At 39.8% G+C, this 20,582-nt stretch overlaps 1 protein-coding gene across 1 annotated transcript in view; it reads left to right on the top strand.

The window, feature by feature from the left end:
• The window catches only part of FBN2 (fibrillin 2), a 248,470-nt gene that overhangs the window by 189,675 nt on the left and 38,213 nt on the right, over positions 1-20,582 (top strand). Inside the window, 13 exon segments of the mRNA XM_021701751.1 lie at positions 3,258-3,380; positions 3,944-4,066; positions 7,833-7,994; positions 8,735-8,803; positions 9,216-9,341; positions 11,033-11,158; positions 11,966-12,118; positions 14,372-14,440; positions 15,331-15,456; positions 15,649-15,774; positions 16,231-16,356; positions 18,124-18,240; positions 20,157-20,285. Of these exon segments, the coding sequence (XP_021557426.1) occupies positions 3,258-3,380; positions 3,944-4,066; positions 7,833-7,994; positions 8,735-8,803; positions 9,216-9,341; positions 11,033-11,158; positions 11,966-12,118; positions 14,372-14,440; positions 15,331-15,456; positions 15,649-15,774; positions 16,231-16,356; positions 18,124-18,240; positions 20,157-20,285 (1,575 nt within the window).

Genomic DNA, 20,582 nt, shown 5'->3' with positions numbered 1-20,582 from the left:
AGGTTTTGTCTCATTTAGACAGTTTCTCCTGTATTCACTAATTTGATTTCTTGAGACCCTCCCATCTGATAACATATGCCCCTCTGAACTGACTGTCTGATCAACATTTTCCACTCAGCCTCTACTTCTCACCACAAATTCTCAGAGTTTCTTTAGAGCCCCAAAACTTGCCGCATTTGGCCGTTTCCCAACATTCTCCACAAAAATGAGAGAATACAAAACCTGGAGGAAGCCCCTCAGGAACAGGCTAGGACTCCATCATCAGTGGAGTAAACATGGATACAGACCATTTGGTGTCATGTGTGGAGAGAGAAGAGAGGCCAGGTGTATCAGCAGAAGAGCACACAGCCTCCCATTTTCATCCTCACTCCTTCCCACCTTAGGCTAACAGAATAGCAGCTTTAATGAAATCCATATCCCAACTTGTCTTCCAAATAACGCCCAGATAAGGAGGGGGGTATGTCCAGATACTCTATCTAAACTGTTCCAGAGTATATAAAAACTCATAAAAGGGCTGACCAAGTAGCGTGTACACAAGTTGAAAGTAAGCAACAGCAAGCTTGCAGGTGCCATGTGGAACAACAGTAAAAGAATACACAAAAAGGAGAGAACCAACCCAGAGTAGAAGAAATTCACCCAAGGAATGAAAGCAGATTTCCCACAGGTACTTTGTGCCATAGATGACTTTAATGTGAGCATAAATATGAGTGAACAAGTTCAAAGAGATTATAGAAGCAAGAAAAGACAAAAGGCAAAAGGGGAAATTGCAGAGCTATGGGAAACAAACACAGCAAAATTAGAGACCTATTCAATAGAAACAGCAGAGAATAGGAAAGACACAGGTAAAAATGTAATGAGCAGCATAGAGAATGAACAAAAAGAAGAGGTGGACAGAAAAGTCAGAATGGGAGAGGGGGAGGAACTTAGCACTGTGAGAGAAAAGACAAAGACCGTAAACGGAAGTATTATTGGTGTCTCTGAAGTAGAGAGCCCAAAATAAATGAATAGAAAAAAGTATTGAACAGCCAAACATTTCCCCAAAATGGAAGAAAGCACTGAATGTTAGAGAAAAAGGTAAATCATAAGACCAGAGACTTAGCCTTACTACTTTTGTTGACTTAAGCCGTAGAGAAGGATTCTTCAGGCTCTAGATGGAAAAGGAATGTCGTGAACAAAACCAAAACATTCAATACCAGAAGACACAAGAACGAGGCCCACAGAATCCTGAGGACACATATGAAGATGTTCTACCTCAGCAGTTAGTCAGTTATGAAAACAATAGGCGTATTCTCACATGTGAAATAATGCACACAGAAAACACCTGTGGGCCCTCCCTTCTTGGGGAAAAAAAACTTAGCCGTGCAACACCATTCGAGAGAGAAATGTAGGAGTTGCAGTAAAAGCCTTACTGATTCCTTTAAGAATCAGTACTAGATACTTCAGAGATTATGGTAAATGCCATAAACATTGAAAAAGTGAAAATTATAGAAATAACAAAAATGAGTTGGAAGCATATGTGAATGCTAATTTTCTTATAATTCATGGCACAGAAGCCATTAATACTGTCTCGAAATTATATTTGAATTTTGACGTAAGGGGAAAAGAGCATCAGTTTTTAGTGTTTTTCATCAATTCTTAACTTTAGAAAGTATCAGAAACTACGGAGATAAAAACAAATTGATCTGTTGCATAGAAATTTTTTCAGCTTCACTCTGCTTTTGCCACCTTATTTGTGTATTATTTTCTTTGTTTTCTATTTGCTGTCCACACTTTTCTGTATTGTTTGAATTTCTGAGTATGCATCAATTTAAACAAAAACAAGACCGTATTCTGAAATACCTTCACTTGTGTCAACAAGTATTACATTATTTAAATGGAAGTTATTTCTAATAAAGTTCATTTAAAAGTAAAATGCACATGAAGAGGGCTGATAATACCGTTCCATTTTCACTTCTAGATTAACACCATTCAATTATAAATGAGTTTAATGAGTCTTACTTATTCATTTGCATAAAGTGAGTAACTGTGTTTATAGCCTCAACACAAGAAAAGACACATTGATACATCAGTTGATCTTCTAAACAAAGTTTGGACCACACTTGAAATCTAATATAGTTGAAGCTCATTCTTTCTTAACTATGATGAATGACCAGCAGACCTTTTAAACTTCATACGTAACGGTCTTTCAATAGCACGTTAGCTTGACTGGTCTCGTTTGGCCTAAAATGCCACACCCGCTCTGCCTTCTCAGAGTTTGAGGTCATTTGTGTACAGAAATGTCCATCTTCTTCCTGCAAGTAGAAGTATAGATTATTTCTACAGCTGGACACACACATAGATGCCTTCATTTTCATATGCATGAGGAGGGGTAACTTCTCCCTTATGGACCGAATTAAAGCTTCATGGAAGAGTTTCATAAGCCGAATTTATGACTTCAATTCAATGGAGACATTTTAATGAAATTTGTAAGAACGTAGAGCAATGGTTGATCTTATTACATGCTATTAGAAAAAATTATTTCCCTATTTAAAACTAAGTTTATGGTAACAGATTATTAGATTGTAGAATAAGAAAAAGTTTTTTTAAAAAGTAAATAATTTTAATGATATCTTTAATATTTAAAATATGCTCTATACTTTGTATGTTATGGATGTTTATAAAACGTGTTTGTACTAAGTTATTAGAATCTTGGAATTTGTTTTTATGTTTAATTTTTTACAGTCTCATGCCATTGACATGTTCATATTTGGTTTTTTATTTTTATGCCTTAGGCAAATTCTTTCTTTTTTTAAAGCATAGTATAACCCAAGACAGTTAGTTAAAATGCTCAGTAAAATAAAATGTTTCTTTTAGACCTTTGTTCCATAGATGAACATTAGTTGTTTGCCATTTATGTGGTCTACCTAGTCAAAGACAAAGAAAATTTTTTACTACATAAAAACGTCTGGGGAGACAGAAAAAAAATTTTTTTTTATTCTTATGTTAATCCCCATACATTACATCATTAGTTTTAGATGTAGTGTTCCATGATTCATTGTTTGTGCATAACACCCAGTGCTCCATGCAGAATGTGCCCTCCTCAATACCCACCACCAGGCTAACCCATCCTCCCACCCCCCTCCCCTCTAGAACCCTCAGTTTGTTTTTCAGAGTCCATCGTCTCTCATGGTTCGAGACAGAAAAAATTTATTAATGTGATATAAATTAAATCAAAATGTCTTTGTACAGAAGAGATGATTATTTTTTTTAATCCTCAGATATTGATGAGTGCTCCTTCCAAAATATTTGTGTGTTTGGAACATGTAATAATTTGCCTGGAATGTTTCATTGTATCTGTGATGATGGTTATGAATTGGACAGAACCGGAGGGAACTGCACAGGTATGGCCAATAAAGGGTTTGATTGGGTTCTTATTAGTTGAGGTGACTATTTTGTGCGAAGTATAAAAATTCCTCAAATTTCTGCTCAGCCCTCTGCTTAGCCTGCTTTATACCTTATGTAATTTTTTGAAAAAAAAATTACATTCTGACACATTTATTTTTAACTGTGGAATTGATATATTTTATATAAATAACTTAATATAAAATATCTAACATGAAACTAGGAAACTGTTTCTTTGTATAAATGTATGTAGTGCTTGTGTATGTACATAAGTCTATACATCATTGTAGTTAAGCAGATGGTAACATTTTTTCTTCTTCAGAATCCCAACATCTAATTATTATTTATTAAAGATATTAAATGATAACTGTCCTGAGTACCATGTGGTTGATCTGTGGAACCTGTTGTAGGTCTATACAAGGATTTGATCTCTATTCCACTGTGCTGAGGCCTTGCCAAAGATCTTTAATAACTTGCAAAGATTCCGCCAAATTCTTAGAAACAGCCGTGTGCAGAGAGAAAGTAAAGATGTTAATATGGGCATTTTAAATGCTTTTCCTAGATATTGATGAGTGTGCGGATCCCATAAACTGTGTGAATGGCCTATGTGTCAACACTCCTGGTCGCTACGAGTGTAACTGCCCCCCGGATTTCCAGCTGAACCCCACTGGTGTGGGTTGTGTTGGTAAGTGAAACAAACAGAACTACGTAGAGTTAAATACCCACACTTTCATGGTAGTGCACTGGGGTGAGTGTTTGCTGTAATTAATTTGAAAACAAAATTGTCCTTTCCCTTAACAAACTCCAGATTACCAGTATATATATATGGTTACTCTTGTCACGTTTACCTTCCAAGAGAAAGGGAGGAATCAGAGAAGGAGCAATCACTTCGATTGCAAAGTGGCTCTCAACCCTAGCTACGCAGTAAAATCCCATTTGGAACTGTAAAAATCTGCTGATGACTGCTTCATGCCCAGAAATTGAGTCATTGGCACTTCAGTATTGCTTAAAAACTTTGTTGAAGCAAAGGCTACGGACAGGCTGCTGATAGAAGGGAGTACTGCAAAAGTGAACAAACATAATGAGCAAACGCCCAAAGGCTTTAGTAACAAGAATAAATCAAAACAACTATGTAACTATCACTTTATGCCTAACAGACTGACAAAACTTCAGCAACCTGGATGATGTAAAGTGTTGCTAGGAACATGGACCTCAAGGGCCCTCTGTTCTCCAGGTAGAAGTGAAGATCAGGGTAGCCTTGCAGAGAATATTCTTGGAAAACGGTACCCAGATTAACTGTCAGCATATCATCAACTTAGGTTTTAAGTTTCTCTGTAGAGCAGTTCTGTTTGTGTGGATTGATATTTCGTGGCCTTATTTTTTTCTTAGAGGTCTTCCAAAGGACGGAGACTCATTCTATCTCACAAATACTATAATGGCCCATTAGACCCTCCTCTGAGTCTAAGATGCAGTATGAGATGTTGGTGATCTTATTTTCCATTTTCCATTTTATTATTTTAGGTTTTATTTCATCATTACTTATCAGTTAGGTCCAATGATGCTAAAAACAAAGATAAAAATAATAAAGTGGAAAATCATGCCATCACCCAGAAGGTTTGACATAATAGTGAAAAAAATGTCACCATTTTGTAATCTTCAGTTTTCTTACTGTGTTGTGTGGCTCAGGGGGTGGCATCATCTTCCAAGAAGGTATGAAAGAACACTGGAGACACTATATTTGGAATCTTCTTTAAGCATGTATTGAACACAGTTGAGAATTCAGAAGTTTTCACTTTCTGGCCATATGGCAAAGAGAAGAAAATAGGGTGTGAAAAACATTTCCCAGGTGTCAGATGGATCGGGAGATGAATGCAACATAGACTCCAGTCTAGATTCCAATGATGGTGAAATCGATCATTGAAGCCAAATGCCGGGCTGCTGCTAGTCTTCAGAGACCAACATCCTAGAAGAGATTTTTCAAATTCAGGAGTCAAAGAGTGAGTGAATAGTAGACTTCTGTAGACAGAGAAAATACGGTCTTCTCGTCTCTTAGTAGGAAGAACCTCAGCATGCAGTATTTGACAAGCACCTGAGTCATCCCTCCCAGGTCTCTTTATTCTTTTATACCCTAAGTGTAATTGATTTGGTTCATAAGTGGGCTAATGATGAAGGTGCAGGTATTTAGACAAAGGTTATTAAAAGGAAATATGGGATGTAGAAAAATCATTGGGTTGGTTATCCTAGCTGGTATTGATAAATCTACAAATTAAATTTGTTGTTTTTTTTTAATTTGTGGAGCAAACAGCTGTCCTCTCATCATCAAAATGAGGACCTGTCACAGTTTTCAAAAATGTCATCAGACGTTGTGTATTAATGATACAAGAAAAAGAACCTAAGAAGTAATGATAAGTTAGAAGCCATTAGAGATGTGTTTGAAATGTGTAATCAGCTTTTGCAAAATGAATCTGTTTCAGGTTCATGCATGGCAGCCAATGGGCAGGTAATTGTGTTCATAGGACCATCTCAGGCATGTATCTCTCCAAGACCAAGAAAATTTGGTCCAAAACCAAGAAAATCGGGAATAAAAATTTGAATTAGAGATGATTAAATTGTTATTAGAATTTCTAGTGAAGTTGTTTCACTGTGCCTTTTTTTCCTGTAAATTATTTTCAAAGTTATTATAAAAAATTGGAAAGTTCCATTGGATGCAGATGGTAAATGACAGTAACTGTATTTCCTGACACTGAGGCCTAAGAATATGGAAACTCTGTGAACCAGCAGTTTCTCCCCTGTCTCTAGACAGCAAAGAAAGGAACTGACAGGCCCATGCACAGACATGGGTAAAGACATTGACTGCCACAGTACTTGTGGTAGCAGGGACTTAGAAACCATTTCTGGAGAGTAGACAGATTTAAAATGACAATTGGGCACCCCATAGAGTTGACAGATTGCATATAATAAAAATGGAATGAGATCTGTGACAAAATACCATTTATGTAAATTTAAAATGTGCTCATGGAAACAAAAATACTCATTTTATAAGAACATAGGCAAAAGAAGATATGATTAAACACATTCAGATGGTTGGGTAGGGGATGAGGATAAGAGAGAGAGTGGGGCAGGGGGCGGGAGGAAGCATGAATGAATGCAAACTTAGTAAGAACAGAACCAAGACTTAGCTCATCTCTCCGCACCTGAGATTCAGCAACAAAAAACAAAATGAAAAAAAAAAAAGAGAGAAAAATAAAATAAAATAATTAAAAGTTGTCCAAATGATTCTCATGTGCATCCAGGTATGAAAACTACATATTGTAGGCCATACTAAGGACTTGAAATATTACTCTGACTGAGAAGGTGAGCCATTGGAAATACTTCTGAAGGGATATTCTGGGTATGGTGGGGAAAGTCGACTGTCGTCAGGTCAAGGACTGAAGTGAAGAGCTGAGTTAGGAAGCCGTTGCAGTGGTCCAGGAGAGAGGTGGCCGTGGCTTGGCTCATGTTCACGGAGGCAGTGGTGAGGGGTCACGTTCCAGATATGGAAGTGACTGACTTTATTACTGGATTGAATACGGGATGACAGTAAGGAGTCAAAGACTGACCCCAAGGTTTAGGGCCTGAACAACTGAAAAAAATGGAGCTGTGTTTATTGAAAATGCCGAAGACCCAAGAGAGGAGTGGAGTAGGTTTTTTATGTGGAGGAAGGAGGTACCAAGAGTTTGATTTTAGATGTGTTGACTTTAAAGTAACTATTGGATATCTAAGGGGAGAAATCAAACAGGCAACCAGCAGAACAGTGTAGGGTTCTGGGGAGAGATGAGAGACGGAACTGTACATTTGAGAGTTCTCAGCAAAAACACAGTATTTTAAAGTCATGGAACTGATGAGCTAGATGATAATTACGGGTAGAGACAAGGGAAAGACTGAAATTCTTTGATGTCTTAAGTGTCTTCTCTAAAGCTGTTACTGACTGCCTTTGCCCAAACTTCTCAAAGGTCTCTGTGCAAACAGAAATGAAACCAGATAATGGGGAAGAGAAGCAGGAGATGGGGTTATTGATATTTCTTTGATAGGATACACAGCTTTAAGTTGACTTCTCTGGGATTTTATTTCCATGATTGATAAACTCATGATATAGATTGATTATAACAAAAATTTCCTCCATTCCTATTAGTGAAGGCCCAAAAGTTCCCCAAATGAGCAGTTTCTCACATGGAAACTTGTTTAGTCTGTGGTCTATGTGGATTTCTAAACATAGGAAAGTCCATCTTTAATAATTCGTCCAACACAATCTTGAGGTGGCTCAAAGCAAGAAGATTGTTTTGTGCTGGAGATGAAGATGAACGTTTCACATTGGTGTGTGGGGTCTGAATTTCATCATTCGCGTGGCCGCTCTCTGAAAAGCAATTCTTCCTGAGGCATGGGCAGTTGTAAGCTCCTGTATTGCTCTGCAGACAACCGAGTGGGCAACTGCTACCTGAAGTTCGGGCCTCGAGGAGACGGAAGTCTGTCCTGCAACACCGAGATCGGGGTGGGCGTCAGCCGCTCCTCGTGCTGCTGCTCACTGGGGAAGGCCTGGGGGAACCCCTGCGAGACATGCCCTCCTGTCAACAGCAGTGAGTATGGCGCTGGGGAACAGAGTGGCAGCTGAAGACAAGTTGCCGTTTCTTCTTGCGCTGGGAGTGGGGGCAGCGGCGAGGCGGAAGAGCGTGACCTTGGACTGCTTGCAGTGATGATGCTGAAACGGGCCGAGAGTGTTTGATAGGAAAGGAATTGGAAATGCTCTCTTCTGATTGTTTTCCATGATATGATTAAAAAACAAACAAACAAACGATCAAACAAAAAAAACACACACCACGATTGCTAACCCCAGTCCAGTGTGAATGGTGATGTTGTCAGTCCTCCTTGGGATCACAAATAAAGACCACTCCTGGTTCTTCTCAGGGATTGTTGTAGTTCAGGTTCATAGATGGGTTGTTCTCCTCAAGTCAGTCATATTTTGTCTGCAGCTGAAACGAGTGGTCTGATACAGACACAGTTGAAACTTTGGAATGGTTTGAGTCTGTTTTTATTTACTAGCCAAAAAAGTTGTGATCTACATTGTCTGCTTTTGAAGCGTTTTTCTTTAATCAAAAACAAATGGTTTTGGTTATTCTGTTGTGTGTGTAATTTGTGAAGTAGTGACCTTACTTCCAGTAAAATGTAATATACATTTAAGTGTATTTGAAAGGGCGCTAAAGAATGCAGTTCACTCCTCTTAGATTGTGTTTTGAGTCTGGCAGCTGCAAAACGCTTCTTCCTTGCCTCTGCCCCTTTGACACTGGTGTCAAATCTCTTCTCTCTCGTTGTTTTGTAGCTGAGTATTATACCCTGTGTCCCGGAGGTGAGGGCTTCAGACCCAACCCCATCACAATCATCTTAGAAGGTGAGTGTACCTCTAATTGTCACCCAGATTTAAACAAGAGAAAGAGAAAAGCTGGTAGGAAAGTTAGTGTGGAGCAATCTAAACAAGGTTATTTTGCAAAATGACAATGGGACAGCCAGTTACCAGGATGCTGAATAACCACTTGTAACTCGGTAAGATAGGACCCATGACGGAGATCGGATGTCTGATTGCTCTGCAGAGAAACTCTCTGTACCGTCATCCTCAGCCCGCGTTAATCACTCTTCTCGGATTTTAGCAAATTTGCATGACAAAGCAAAAAAAAATCCATGGTCAGAAGAAACCCAGGGCATAGAAGTCTGCGGGTCGTACAGCACACATTGGAGGGCTGTAACAGTAACCCTGGTCTTTGATGGTGGTACTTGCTGTGAGTGAGCCGTCTCTCCTTCCGCAGATATCGATGAATGCCAGGAGTTACCAGGTCTCTGCCAGGGCGGAAACTGCATCAACACTTTCGGAAGCTTCCAGTGCGAGTGCCCACAGGGCTATTACCTCAGCGAGGAAACCCGCATCTGTGAAGGCGAGCTTCATGGACACCTTCAAGTCATTAGCTCTCTTTAGAACACAGTTACCGTCAGGCCTGGAGAAGATTCTTTCAAAGGATCTGTTAGCCTGGTTCATAGCTTTTACCTTGTCCTATCCATGCTGCTCAGTTGTACGGTGATAGATAAATTAATTTACAGCATAAGTGCTGTAATTGACTATATAATTTTTCTCTGAGTGCATGGGTTGATTATAAATGGGGAAAGCTGGATTAGTGTGAAAACATCAGTATCAAATAAGTTAGTAGTTCAAATATGGATAAGAGTTCTGTTTTACCTACGGAAAATAGGTAAACTGGAATGCAACGATTAAGTTACCGTTTTCCAGTAATTTTTAAATGTCAGGAGGCATCGTGTGAAGACGTTCAAAGATGATGCTGTTGCCTTTCTTGCTTCCATCCCCTCACTTCTCCCTGTCTCCCCACTAGATGGGGAGCTTCTTGACGCAAGGCCCACATCTTAGTCATCTTTCTAGCTGTGAGTTCTAACTTAAGAGTCTTGGTGTTTATTTATGGAATCAATGAACAAGTGTTTCTAAAAATGAACATTAAATGTGTTACTATAATTATTTCCATTATAACCTTTCCTTTGGAACACATTAGATAAGTGTTTCTAGAAGAAATACGGCTTAATAAGGAGAATAAGCAGCAGCTGTGCTCCTTCTAGAATCCCCGAATGGCCGCTGATTTGAAGGGAGCTATCCAGAGAAAGGCTTTCCTCAGGATCAGACCTGTAACTGCAGGGAACAAACTGATGGTTCCCAGAGGGGGGAAGTAGCACGATGGGTGAAGGGGCGTTCCGGTTACGGAATGAAGAGGCCGCGGAATAAAAGGTACAGCGTAAGGAATACAATCACTGATACCGTAATAGCGATGGAACGGGGCAGACGGTAGCTACACTTACGGTGAGCACAGCATAAGGTATAAACTTGTCCGATCACTAAGTTGTGGAGCCGAAACTAATGTGACCATGTACGTCAACTCTTCCCAAATTGACAAAAAAGATAAAGGCTTTCCTAACTGCCTTCCGTTTAAAGTCGGCATTAAACTTTAGTTTAAATGACAGAAGAGGACAGCAAGCGTTTAAAGCAGTTCCGTCTGAAGAATGTGAAATTTCAACTAAAATAATATACGGGTGCCTTTCATATTATTTTTGCCACTTCAGGAAAAAATTTCTTTTGGTCACCTGTATTTTTGAATATTGGCTTTTTTTTTTTTTCTCTTTTAAAGAAAGACTTTTTGAATATTGGCTTTTTTTTTTCTCTTTTAAAGAAAGACTTTACACTTTGTGTCATGTAAATGCATCTTTTGAGGTCTTTTCTGTAGAGCTGCTTTAAATTCTAATTTTTTTTTAAAATATGGATTTGGGGAATCAGCCATATGTGTTTTTTTTTTTTAGATTTTATTTATTTATTTGAAGAGAGAGACACAGCGAGAGAGGGAACACAAGCAGGGGGAGTGGCAGAGGGAGAAGCAGGCCCCCCGCCGAGCAGGGAGCCCGATGCGGGGCTCGATCCCAGGACCCCGGGATCACGACCTGAGCCGAAGGCAGACGCTCAATGACTGAGCCACCCAGGCGCCCCAGCCATATGTTTTGTTTAGTAGCTTAAATCACATGAATTCATGGAACGGTAGCTTTATGACTTAACGGGTATCCTTGCCTGTTGTAGATATCGATGAGTGTTTTGCGCACCCTGGAGTGTGCGGGCCTGGGACGTGCTACAACACCCTGGGAAATTATACCTGCATCTGCCCGCCCGAGTACATGCAGGTCAACGGAGGCCACAACTGCATGGGTACGTGAGGCCTGGGACGGGGATGACGTCACGCCCTTGGGCACTCGGACACTCGTGTCTCAGGACGATTGTTCAGAAAATTTGGAAATTAAGTGTTTATGAATGATAAAGCATTTCACAGGCTGACAGACTTCTGGCTCTGCATCATTTTTTTTTTTTTAAGATTTTATTTATTTGACAGAGATACAGCGAGAGAGGGAACACAAGCAGGGGGAGTGGGAGAGGGAGAAGCAGGCTTCCCGCTGAGCAGGGAACCCGATGCGGGGCTCGATCCCAGGACCCTGGGATCATGATCTGAGCCGAAGGCAGACGCTTAACGACTGAGCCACCCAGGCACCCCGGCTCTGCATCATTTTTTTTTGAACTCTGAATATATAGTTCCATGGTCAAAAGCCTGAGTGTGAGATACAAAGTGTCTCATCAAACGTGACACTTAACCTATTCCTAAATAATTTGTGTTTCCCACTCACGGCAGGGGAACATTATTTTGCAGATAAGAGAACGTTGAAAATTAATATGTGTTACTTTAAAAATTAAATCAGTGCCTTTGAGTAGAGAAACAAGTTCCTGTTAATTTTGTTTGCCAAGAAAATTACAGATGGAAACCCCTTATCCGAAAACGGGAGAGGTGGAGGTTAATCTACACATGATTTATGTTCAGCTTAAAGGATTATTTTAAGATGCCTCCAAGTGGCCAAGAAGTATTTTGGAGTTATTAATCAAGAAAACTGGGTGTCTCCAGGTGCGTGGACTTCATTAGTAGCTGCTTCCTGCTCTGATTGGTTGGCTTGTTTTTCCGTTATGTAGACATGAGAAAAAGCTTTTGCTACCGAAGCTATAACGGAACCACTTGTGAGAACGAATTGCCTTTCAATGTGACAAAGAGGATGTGTTGCTGCACGTACAACGTTGGCAAAGCCTGGAACAAACCATGTGAGCCGTGCCCAACCCCAGGAACAGGTAAGCACACGGCCATGCTTCTGCTGCAGGCTGAGCTGGTGACACGTATATGTGACAGTTGAGTAAAAGCAAATGTGTGCTAAAACCAGACATGTTCAGTTCTGAGAATAGCCAAGGGCGTCATATGACTCCATTTCCCACGTGGACCTTTCTGGGATTCAGATACTAATTTCTGAGCTATCTTTCAAGGAGGCATCGGGATCCTGAAAATAAGCCCCACTGCTAAAAAGCGAACGTTTAGAACGTTATTTTATAGTTTGCTGGTGAACTACTCAGTTATTCAGTGAGCAAATATTTACTGAGCAACTGTCGTGTGTCGCTGTGCTCGACTTGGAAGGTGTCATATTTTGGTTTAAAACCTGTGGTAATTTCAAGTCCATCAAATTCAGTAAGTATTGTTTTAGTTTCAGTCTTGAAAAATACACACACACAAAAGAATGGATTTGATGAGCAGACTTTAACATGAAAGCAGCCTATTGCCAACATGTTTCTTAGACATCCTTTTTCCCCAAACTTATCTGAAATTTTTAGGCAGAAAATAGAAATGGTCTGTACATGGTAAAATTTTTCTCACAAGCACAGATTCTTTTGAAAGAAAAACTAAAAGATAATAGCTATGAGAACAGAAAAATAAATGTCTTAAAATTGCTGCCTGTTCAGGTTCATTTATGATGTGGAAAGTTACTTTCAGTAGTTGTAGATCCTAAGCGTTGCACCAATCGGACGAATGAGAAACAATGATTATGCATTTGTTGCCAGATATTGCTTAGGTTACATGTATTCAGACGTGATGATATAATTAATGCGGTAATGAAAATACGGAGAAAGATGAAAAGTGACCTATGGAGCCTTTCTCGGTGGCTCTAAGTCAGTGGACAAATGGATGTTCTTAACTAACTTGCCATAGTTGTGCTCCGAAAAAACAAATGGAAACATTTTTACAATTCTCTAATTTAAAAACTCCCATCAGTTAGAAGTTGAAGATCAGTGGGTTAGGGAACTAAATATCACTTTTTGTTTTGTTTTTATTGATTTTAGAGAGAGGGAGGGGAAGAGAGAGAGAGAGCGTGAGTGGGGGAAGGGTCAGAGGGAGAGAAGCAGACTCTGTGCTGAGCAGGGAGCCCGATGTGGGGCTTGATCCTGTGACCCCGAGACCATGACATGAGCCAGAATTGAGAGTTGGACACTTAACTGACTGAGCCACCCAGGAGCCCCTAAATATCACTTTTTGTAAGAGGAAGTAAAGGGCTTAGGTGTAAGAGGACAGGTTTGTATTTATATTGAAGTTCCGCCACTTATCCGACCTTATGTAGATGATTTCTCCTTTCTGAAACTGATACCTCATATATAGAATAGAGATAACAAGTTAAAAATGACAGTAACTAGTTCATATGGTTATATAGTAAATGAGAGGATGCATATAAATTACAATTTATGCATTGCCAGGCTATTAGAAACTACTGAACTCAGCATCTGTTGTGTGTCTCTGTCTTATGTTGTGGATGCTCAGTGAGCTTCGGTGGATGAAGTATGCAGAGCCCCTCCCTGATAGCACGTCCCATCTGGTCTACACTCTGTTTTACCTAACACTGTATTCAGGAGTTTTACTCGTGTGTCGCCATGGGCATCAGAAGCAATCTGCCTCTTAAAAAATGAGAATTCTCTTAAATTTCTGTAGTTTGGTGAATTTACGTGATAGGCGTTAACTGTTAATAGTCTCTGTTTTATACTATGATGCATTGTTTCTGATGCCTCAGATTTCACATTCCAACAAAATAGACATTTATGTTTAAAAAGATGAGACAAAATTCATGTCTCATTCATTATTCATTGTTCATCTGTTTCACACTACAACAACTGTTTTTGCACACTTGTGCCTTTGTGCAATTTGTAATCCTTTTTTAAATTTGTACTCCAACCTGGCTTTTCACTGTGTACAAACTGGATCATTATTAAAGATCTGCATATCCAAAGAACAAAAGAATTTAAATGCCTACAGTGGATATTTTGAATCTTGTAATGATTTACTTCTAATGTAAGAGCATTAAAAAGTTAATGATGATAATAATGGTAAAGAATGCCTAGAATCTACTTCTGGCAGAAGCTGGTACTGTTATCAAATAAATACAACTGAAATTAAAATATCTGGTTGTAAGTAATATAAAACATATTTGTCAGCACAAGTATGTAAAATGTTGCTTGAAAGGAGTTTGAGAATTTTAAGAGTGCATTTGCTTTGTTTATATTTTAAAGCTGACTTTAAAACCATATGTGGAAATATCCCTGGATTCACCTTTGACATTCACACCGGAAAAGCTGTTGGTAAGTTTTTCCAGGTTATGTTTATTTTAATACATATAGGTAGCATTGTGTAAGAGTTTCTTTGGTGTTTTTAAAGCTTAAAGTGCCATAAAATGAAATAATCTGGATTCTGATCTAATATAGTCAGACAAGAAAGAACTAACACATTTACAGACTCTACCCAAGTGTTAATAAGGGTATTACCCTGTCAGCATAATTTGGTGATTAGGTTATGATAGTTGTAGGACTATCTCAAGATTTCGTACATATCAAGCTAAAACCTTTATTTTCCTTATTTTCCGTACATATCAAGCTAAAACCTTTATATTCCTCATGACTATTGTATGACATGACTCTAAATAATCCACTTTTATTGTACCCTTCAGTTGCTCTTTTTGTAACTATATGTTTTCATTTTGGGTGTATTTTTGTAGTATCCCTTTCCTACTGATCTACTTAGGAATTTGCAGAATTATTAATTATACTAATCATTTTCTCCTGAATGTACTTTCTACTGTTCATTCTACTTTTCTTCCTCAAAGATTAAGTAAGCAATATAATTTTAAGTCTCCATGATCAATGCATCTGTAACAAAGTACATAAAAATAAGAAGACTTAGCTTTCCTCCTCAGATGAGGAGTAGCAGTTAGGGGAGCCTGAAACATCACTTGAAGAGAAAGCTTGATTCTCTAGGAAGTTTATTTGCTACATTGACACTAAAATCACTTGGTATATTTGATCCATTCAAAGGAAAGTAGTCTCTCTTACGGCCTATATGCCACTCGGGAATTTATTTTTGTGATGCTGAGTGGGTGTTCTCCCTCCAGCATACACGTAGCGTTGTCAGAGGTCTTTATGGTAAATCCGTGAAGCAGAACTGCATCTATGTGACCGAATCTGTTCCCTTTTAGACATTGATGAGTGTAAAGAGATCCCAGGCATTTGTGCAAACGGCGTGTGCATCAACCAGATTGGCAGCTTCCGTTGTGAATGCCCCACGGGGTTCAGTTACAACGACCTGCTCCTGGTCTGTGAAGGTAATCTGAATGATGCGTGACCCCCAGCCAGACGAGTTCGGTGGACACACCGGGGTTGTAGCCGGTCTCCTGATTTGTACGGCGTCTTCTGCAGTACTGAGCAGTATTGAGGAGCGGGTCACCACACGGGTGAAGCGAAGGTAATACTGATGCAATAAGGAAATCCTTACAGTGGCCGTGTTGCTCTTGCAGACATCGATGAGTGCAGCAATGGTGACAGTCTGTGTCAGCGGCACGCGGACTGCCTCAACAGCCCGGGCAGTTACCGCTGTGAGTGCGCGGCGGGCTTCAAGCTCTCCCCCAACGGAGCCTGCGTAGGTGAGAGGCCGCGCGCCGCCTTCTCCCCACCCCTCCACCAAGCAGCTGGCCATGCTTTCCTATCAGAACCTATTTTCAGAGAGAATTTTGGCAAGATAAGCAAATCTTTTCATTCCTATTGAAACCATTCCACCACATATTTTAGACTTAATTTGTTAGGACAAAAAAAAGAAAGAAAGAAATCCCTTCAGTGGATTCTCCTAGGATGAGACCCAAAATAAAATAGTATCTTTGAGATACCAATCAGCGTAGAAAAATGGACTAATTTTTTTTTTTTTTTTTTTTGAGTCTTGGATATTTTCAAGCCTCGCTTCTTTTGATTCAGCTGTTGTTATGGTTCGTTTTCAGCCTGTCTGTAATAATTAAGAACAGGTTCTAGAAAACAGGCCTGTGAAAAAAATGAAGGAACCTTAATAAAAATCAGTTATGTGTAACGTGTTTTATTTTTTGTTTTAGATCGCAACGAATGTTTAGAAATTCCTAATGTTTGCAGTCATGGGCTGTGTGTTGATTTGCAAGGAAGTTACCAGTGCATCTGCCACAACGGCTTTAAGGCATCGCAGGACCAGACTATGTGCATGGGTAAGCGGGAGGACGTTAGTCCGGGAGTGCAGCGAACTGAGGCTCCCAGGGGGCTTACGGGGTCGGCCACTTGGGGTGACTAACTCCTGTGTCTCTTGTCACAAACCGTCTCGCTACAAGTGAGCTCTGTTAAACTGTTCATGCCTTTATTCACTGTAAAATTTTCGAGCACGGACACACCACAATATGTTCTTTGGTTCACTGTTCACAGCCTTTTTGCTCAGATGCCTTCCACATGCTTCTCATGCACTCTGGGACCCTCAGGGTTCTGTGGAAGTCACCACAGTCACCAGCTGTCCTTTCCCCTTCTCTGTTCCCACTCAAGAAAACCTTTCCAGCCACAAGAATGCCAGGGAGTAGTGGTAGTAAGAGCAACAGTATTGGGATAAATGTATAGACACACACGTACATACATTTATACATTTTTTCCTCAAATCATTGAATACGTGGGACTTACCGGCTGCTTTTGTGTTTTAACTCTTCAAAGCATGTTTAGAGGCAAATGTAGCAAAACTCTTTAAAATCTCCCAATAGCTCACGTAATGGTTAGCTGAGCAGTGATAGTGTTCCGTAAGTACTTGCTGAGCTGACACATGAGGGGTTTTCAAAGGGGCTGGCCACCTTGGAGCCCAACCTTGGAACTCAGCGTAACTCCTTCAGTCTGATGTCAACCACAGTACGTATCTTGGCCAAAAGAATTCTCCATGCATTGCACTTGAAAGAGGAAAATTAAATTTAAAACCTGGCTATTTATAATTAACATATCCTCAGTTTAGAAAAAGCTGAACTTGTGCATCTACTGTTTTGGTGTTGAAGATACTACCTGTATGAACAGTAAAGTCAGATTTCAGTACTACAGGGCTAGTTTCCTTTATGACCTATCCGTACCACCAGGACCACCTAGAGAACTCTTCATCTACTGCCTCCTAAGAGTTCCCCTATGGACTTCAGCCATGGTGGTGGGGAAAACTCTAGGGGATGCTTGTACAAAAGACAAAAAGGACTAGAGGATCTAGTCCTCTTTGCATGAACTTTCTGAGAATGTCCTGGCTGTATTCTGTGAGAGAGAGAACACGATTTGCTAAAAAATATTTGAGATTTGATTCAGAAATTCATATGGAGAAAACATGCCCTCGATCCTAATAATTCACTCATGATAAAAAGCAGTGAAACTCCTTGATAATACCTCTCTTAAACAAAGCTTTCTTCCTAAGGAACAGTACCCTTGTTTGCATAGAAGGAGAGTTCCAACAGCCTAGAATTCATTGTCTAGGGAATCTGTTCTATGAGGATGACCTTTCTGAACGTATTTTTAATTCCATTTTTTGAAGGCTAACAATACTGAGTTCTAGTAGACTTCTTCAATTTGGATTCTATTCATAAAATTTAGGAAACTAAAATTTGTCTTTGTTGTACTGATCAAATTAAGTTGTGCACATTTCTGAGGGAGTGGTGTTGATAATGCTTGAATAGAACAAATTGTTTGGTGTTTCAAATGATTGGTTTCCTTACAGCTGACAAGCAACCCATTCATTAAAACATCTGCACTAAGGGAATGCTTGCTTAGCTGAGCTCTGAGTATTATATGAACCTGTAAGTCACTCAGCAGCACTTTGTCATACAATTTTAGAGTTTTCTCTATTGCATACTCATTTTCCTGAAATAAATGCAGGTTCAGAAGTATTGAATGAGGAAAATCTAAGTGTTTAACCAGCTATGTTTTTCGAGTTGAAAATTGAATTCCTTGGAGCCACTCTTTCTTTGTAGATGTCGATGAGTGTGAGCGGCATCCGTGTGGAAATGGAACTTGTAAAAACACGGTTGGATCCTATAACTGTCTCTGCTACCCAGGGTTTGAACTCACTCATAATAATGATTGCCTGGGTAAGTACTCAGTCCTCTGGGGCTACTGTTTCATGTTCACACAGTGTCCTGAAATAAGGAATATAACCAAAGAGTAAATGAAATGTTTTCACCGTTAAAAAACAAATAGGTGCTGAAAGATACATAGTAACATTGGCTAATTTCCAGTTAACTAAAGCGGTAGTACTGGTTTAAATAATCACAAGACCGTCTGCTGTGTCGAGTATGTCTGTCAATCAGCCAGTCGATGTACGGGAAAGGGCATGCAGTTGATAGCAAGCCTGCTGGGAGTGCTCTACGGTTTAGGGTGGTTTTTACCCCGTAAGTGGGATCACAGCTAGACCTGTCATTGTTTCAGTGCTTTTTCCAGTGTTTCAAATAATGCATTCTTGATTTATAGTCAAATACTGACAGAGTCTCCAACTTAAAAACATGTTGCATCTTGAAACTTCATTTTCTGTCAGCCTTTGAAACAGGGATGTCTTTTCCCACACAAAGGGGTGGGGGCTGGGGGCTGGGTCTCCACATCAGCCCTCAGAAACCTGTTTGATTTCAGTTTTGAACAACCATAAATTTTCAGGGGAAAATGGAAGTGTCTCCTATGCATGGTACAGGATTGTATCATTTGCCCCTAAACAACAATGATTAAAACAAGAATTAATAGTGAGTAAGGGAGGTTCCTTAAGTCGGTGGAGAACAGGGCAATAGGAAGGACAAACAAATGCTGAGCACGTGTCTTGTTTACCATTCGCGAGGCACCGTGCTGGTGTTTCACAGTCAACATCTCTTCACGCGCACGGTCCTGTAAGGTATGGGACAGCAACGCTGGCTCTCGACTGTTACGGGATCCGTGTGGCTCAAACCCACCTCTGAGCTCCAGTTTACCAGAACATTCTCCTCTCAGTTTTGTCTTTGTTTGTTTGTTTGTTTTTGTATTTATTTTGTTTGTTTGTGTATTTGAGAGAGTGCATGCCCAGACACGTGCGCACGCATCTGTGAGTCAGGGGAGAGTGGAGGGAGAGAGAGCATCTCAAGCGGACTCTGTGCTGAGCACGGAGTCCGATGCTGGGCTCGATCTCACGACCCTGAGATCATGACCTGAGCTAAAATCAAGAGTCAGACGCTTAACCAACTGAGCCACCCAAGCAACCCCGTTTTTTTTGTTTTTTTGTTTTTTTGTTTCTTTTTCCGGATTCTGTCACTGTGAAAAAATTTAGAGCTAACTGGACATTTTTTTCAACTACCACCTTCTTACTATAGGTAAGAAGGGTCTTATAGGGTCTTATAGGGTCTTATAGGGTCTTAGAAACCCTCTGTATAAACAGGGAGAACTAAAGACACCAATAGGGCTCTGATCCAAACACATCCTTCAAAAACCTGCAGTAATTAATAGAGTAATTACTCCAAAGCAGTCAGCCCTAAGTTTCACTGAAACTTAAGATTTTTTTCTTTCAAATTCTATATTTTGTCAGCAAAATGTATGTTAGCAGTTCTAGAGTATTTTTAATATAATTGATTTTTCTATATTTAATATGCCCCATTATCTGTGCTTTGACTATAGTTAGCTTATCTCCAGGTATAATCATCTGCAAACTAGGCCATCAGGTTAAGCCTGTACACTTTCTGGTCTCCAAGGAAAGAAATATTTTTCATTTGAAAAGAATGGAGAGCTTCGCTATAAACCTTCAGTTTTTTATCTGGCTCTAAATTTGAGTTCTATTCATATCAGAATTTGGGGTTGAAATATAGTGGGGATCTCTGTGACCTTACTGGTCACTCAGTGCTTCCACTAGGAGTTTTTTTTCTCTGCGTTGATGAAGATTATAATGAAGCATATTTGTAAATGTGGGCCTGTGAATATGTTTTTACGCTGCAACATGTAACACGATACATGTGTAAAGGCTGTCTCTGAAAAGCTCATTCCCGTTTGCTTACAGATATAGATGAGTGCAGCTCCTTCTTTGGTCAGGTGTGCAGAAATGGACGGTGTTTCAATGAAATCGGCTCCTTCAAGTGTTTATGTAATGAAGGTTATGAACTTACCCCAGATGGCAAGAATTGTATAGGTAACTATCTACACAGTAGACAGTCTATGTGTCGTTGTGTTAAATAATGATGTGACTCCCCACCCCCACCTCCACACACACACACTTGGAACCTCTCTCACATTTCGTTTGATCATCTAATTACTTGACCAAAATAAGATACCATGGGAAATACGGGTATAAGGAATACACCAACAATTGGGAATGACTTGTCCAAAATGCTTTTATTGGAAGAGAGCTTGGGGCTCTCCATGTCACCATAAAAGGAGACAAAGGAAACAAATCAGAAAAATCAGCCTCTTGCCAAATGAGTAATAC

This window comes from Neomonachus schauinslandi, chromosome 7 (assembly GCF_002201575.2).
Source record: "Neomonachus schauinslandi chromosome 7, ASM220157v2, whole genome shotgun sequence".
In the NCBI taxonomy this organism is placed as follows: Eukaryota; Metazoa; Chordata; class Mammalia; order Carnivora; family Phocidae; genus Neomonachus; species Neomonachus schauinslandi.
This window is presented reverse-complemented; position numbering and strand designations above follow the sequence as displayed.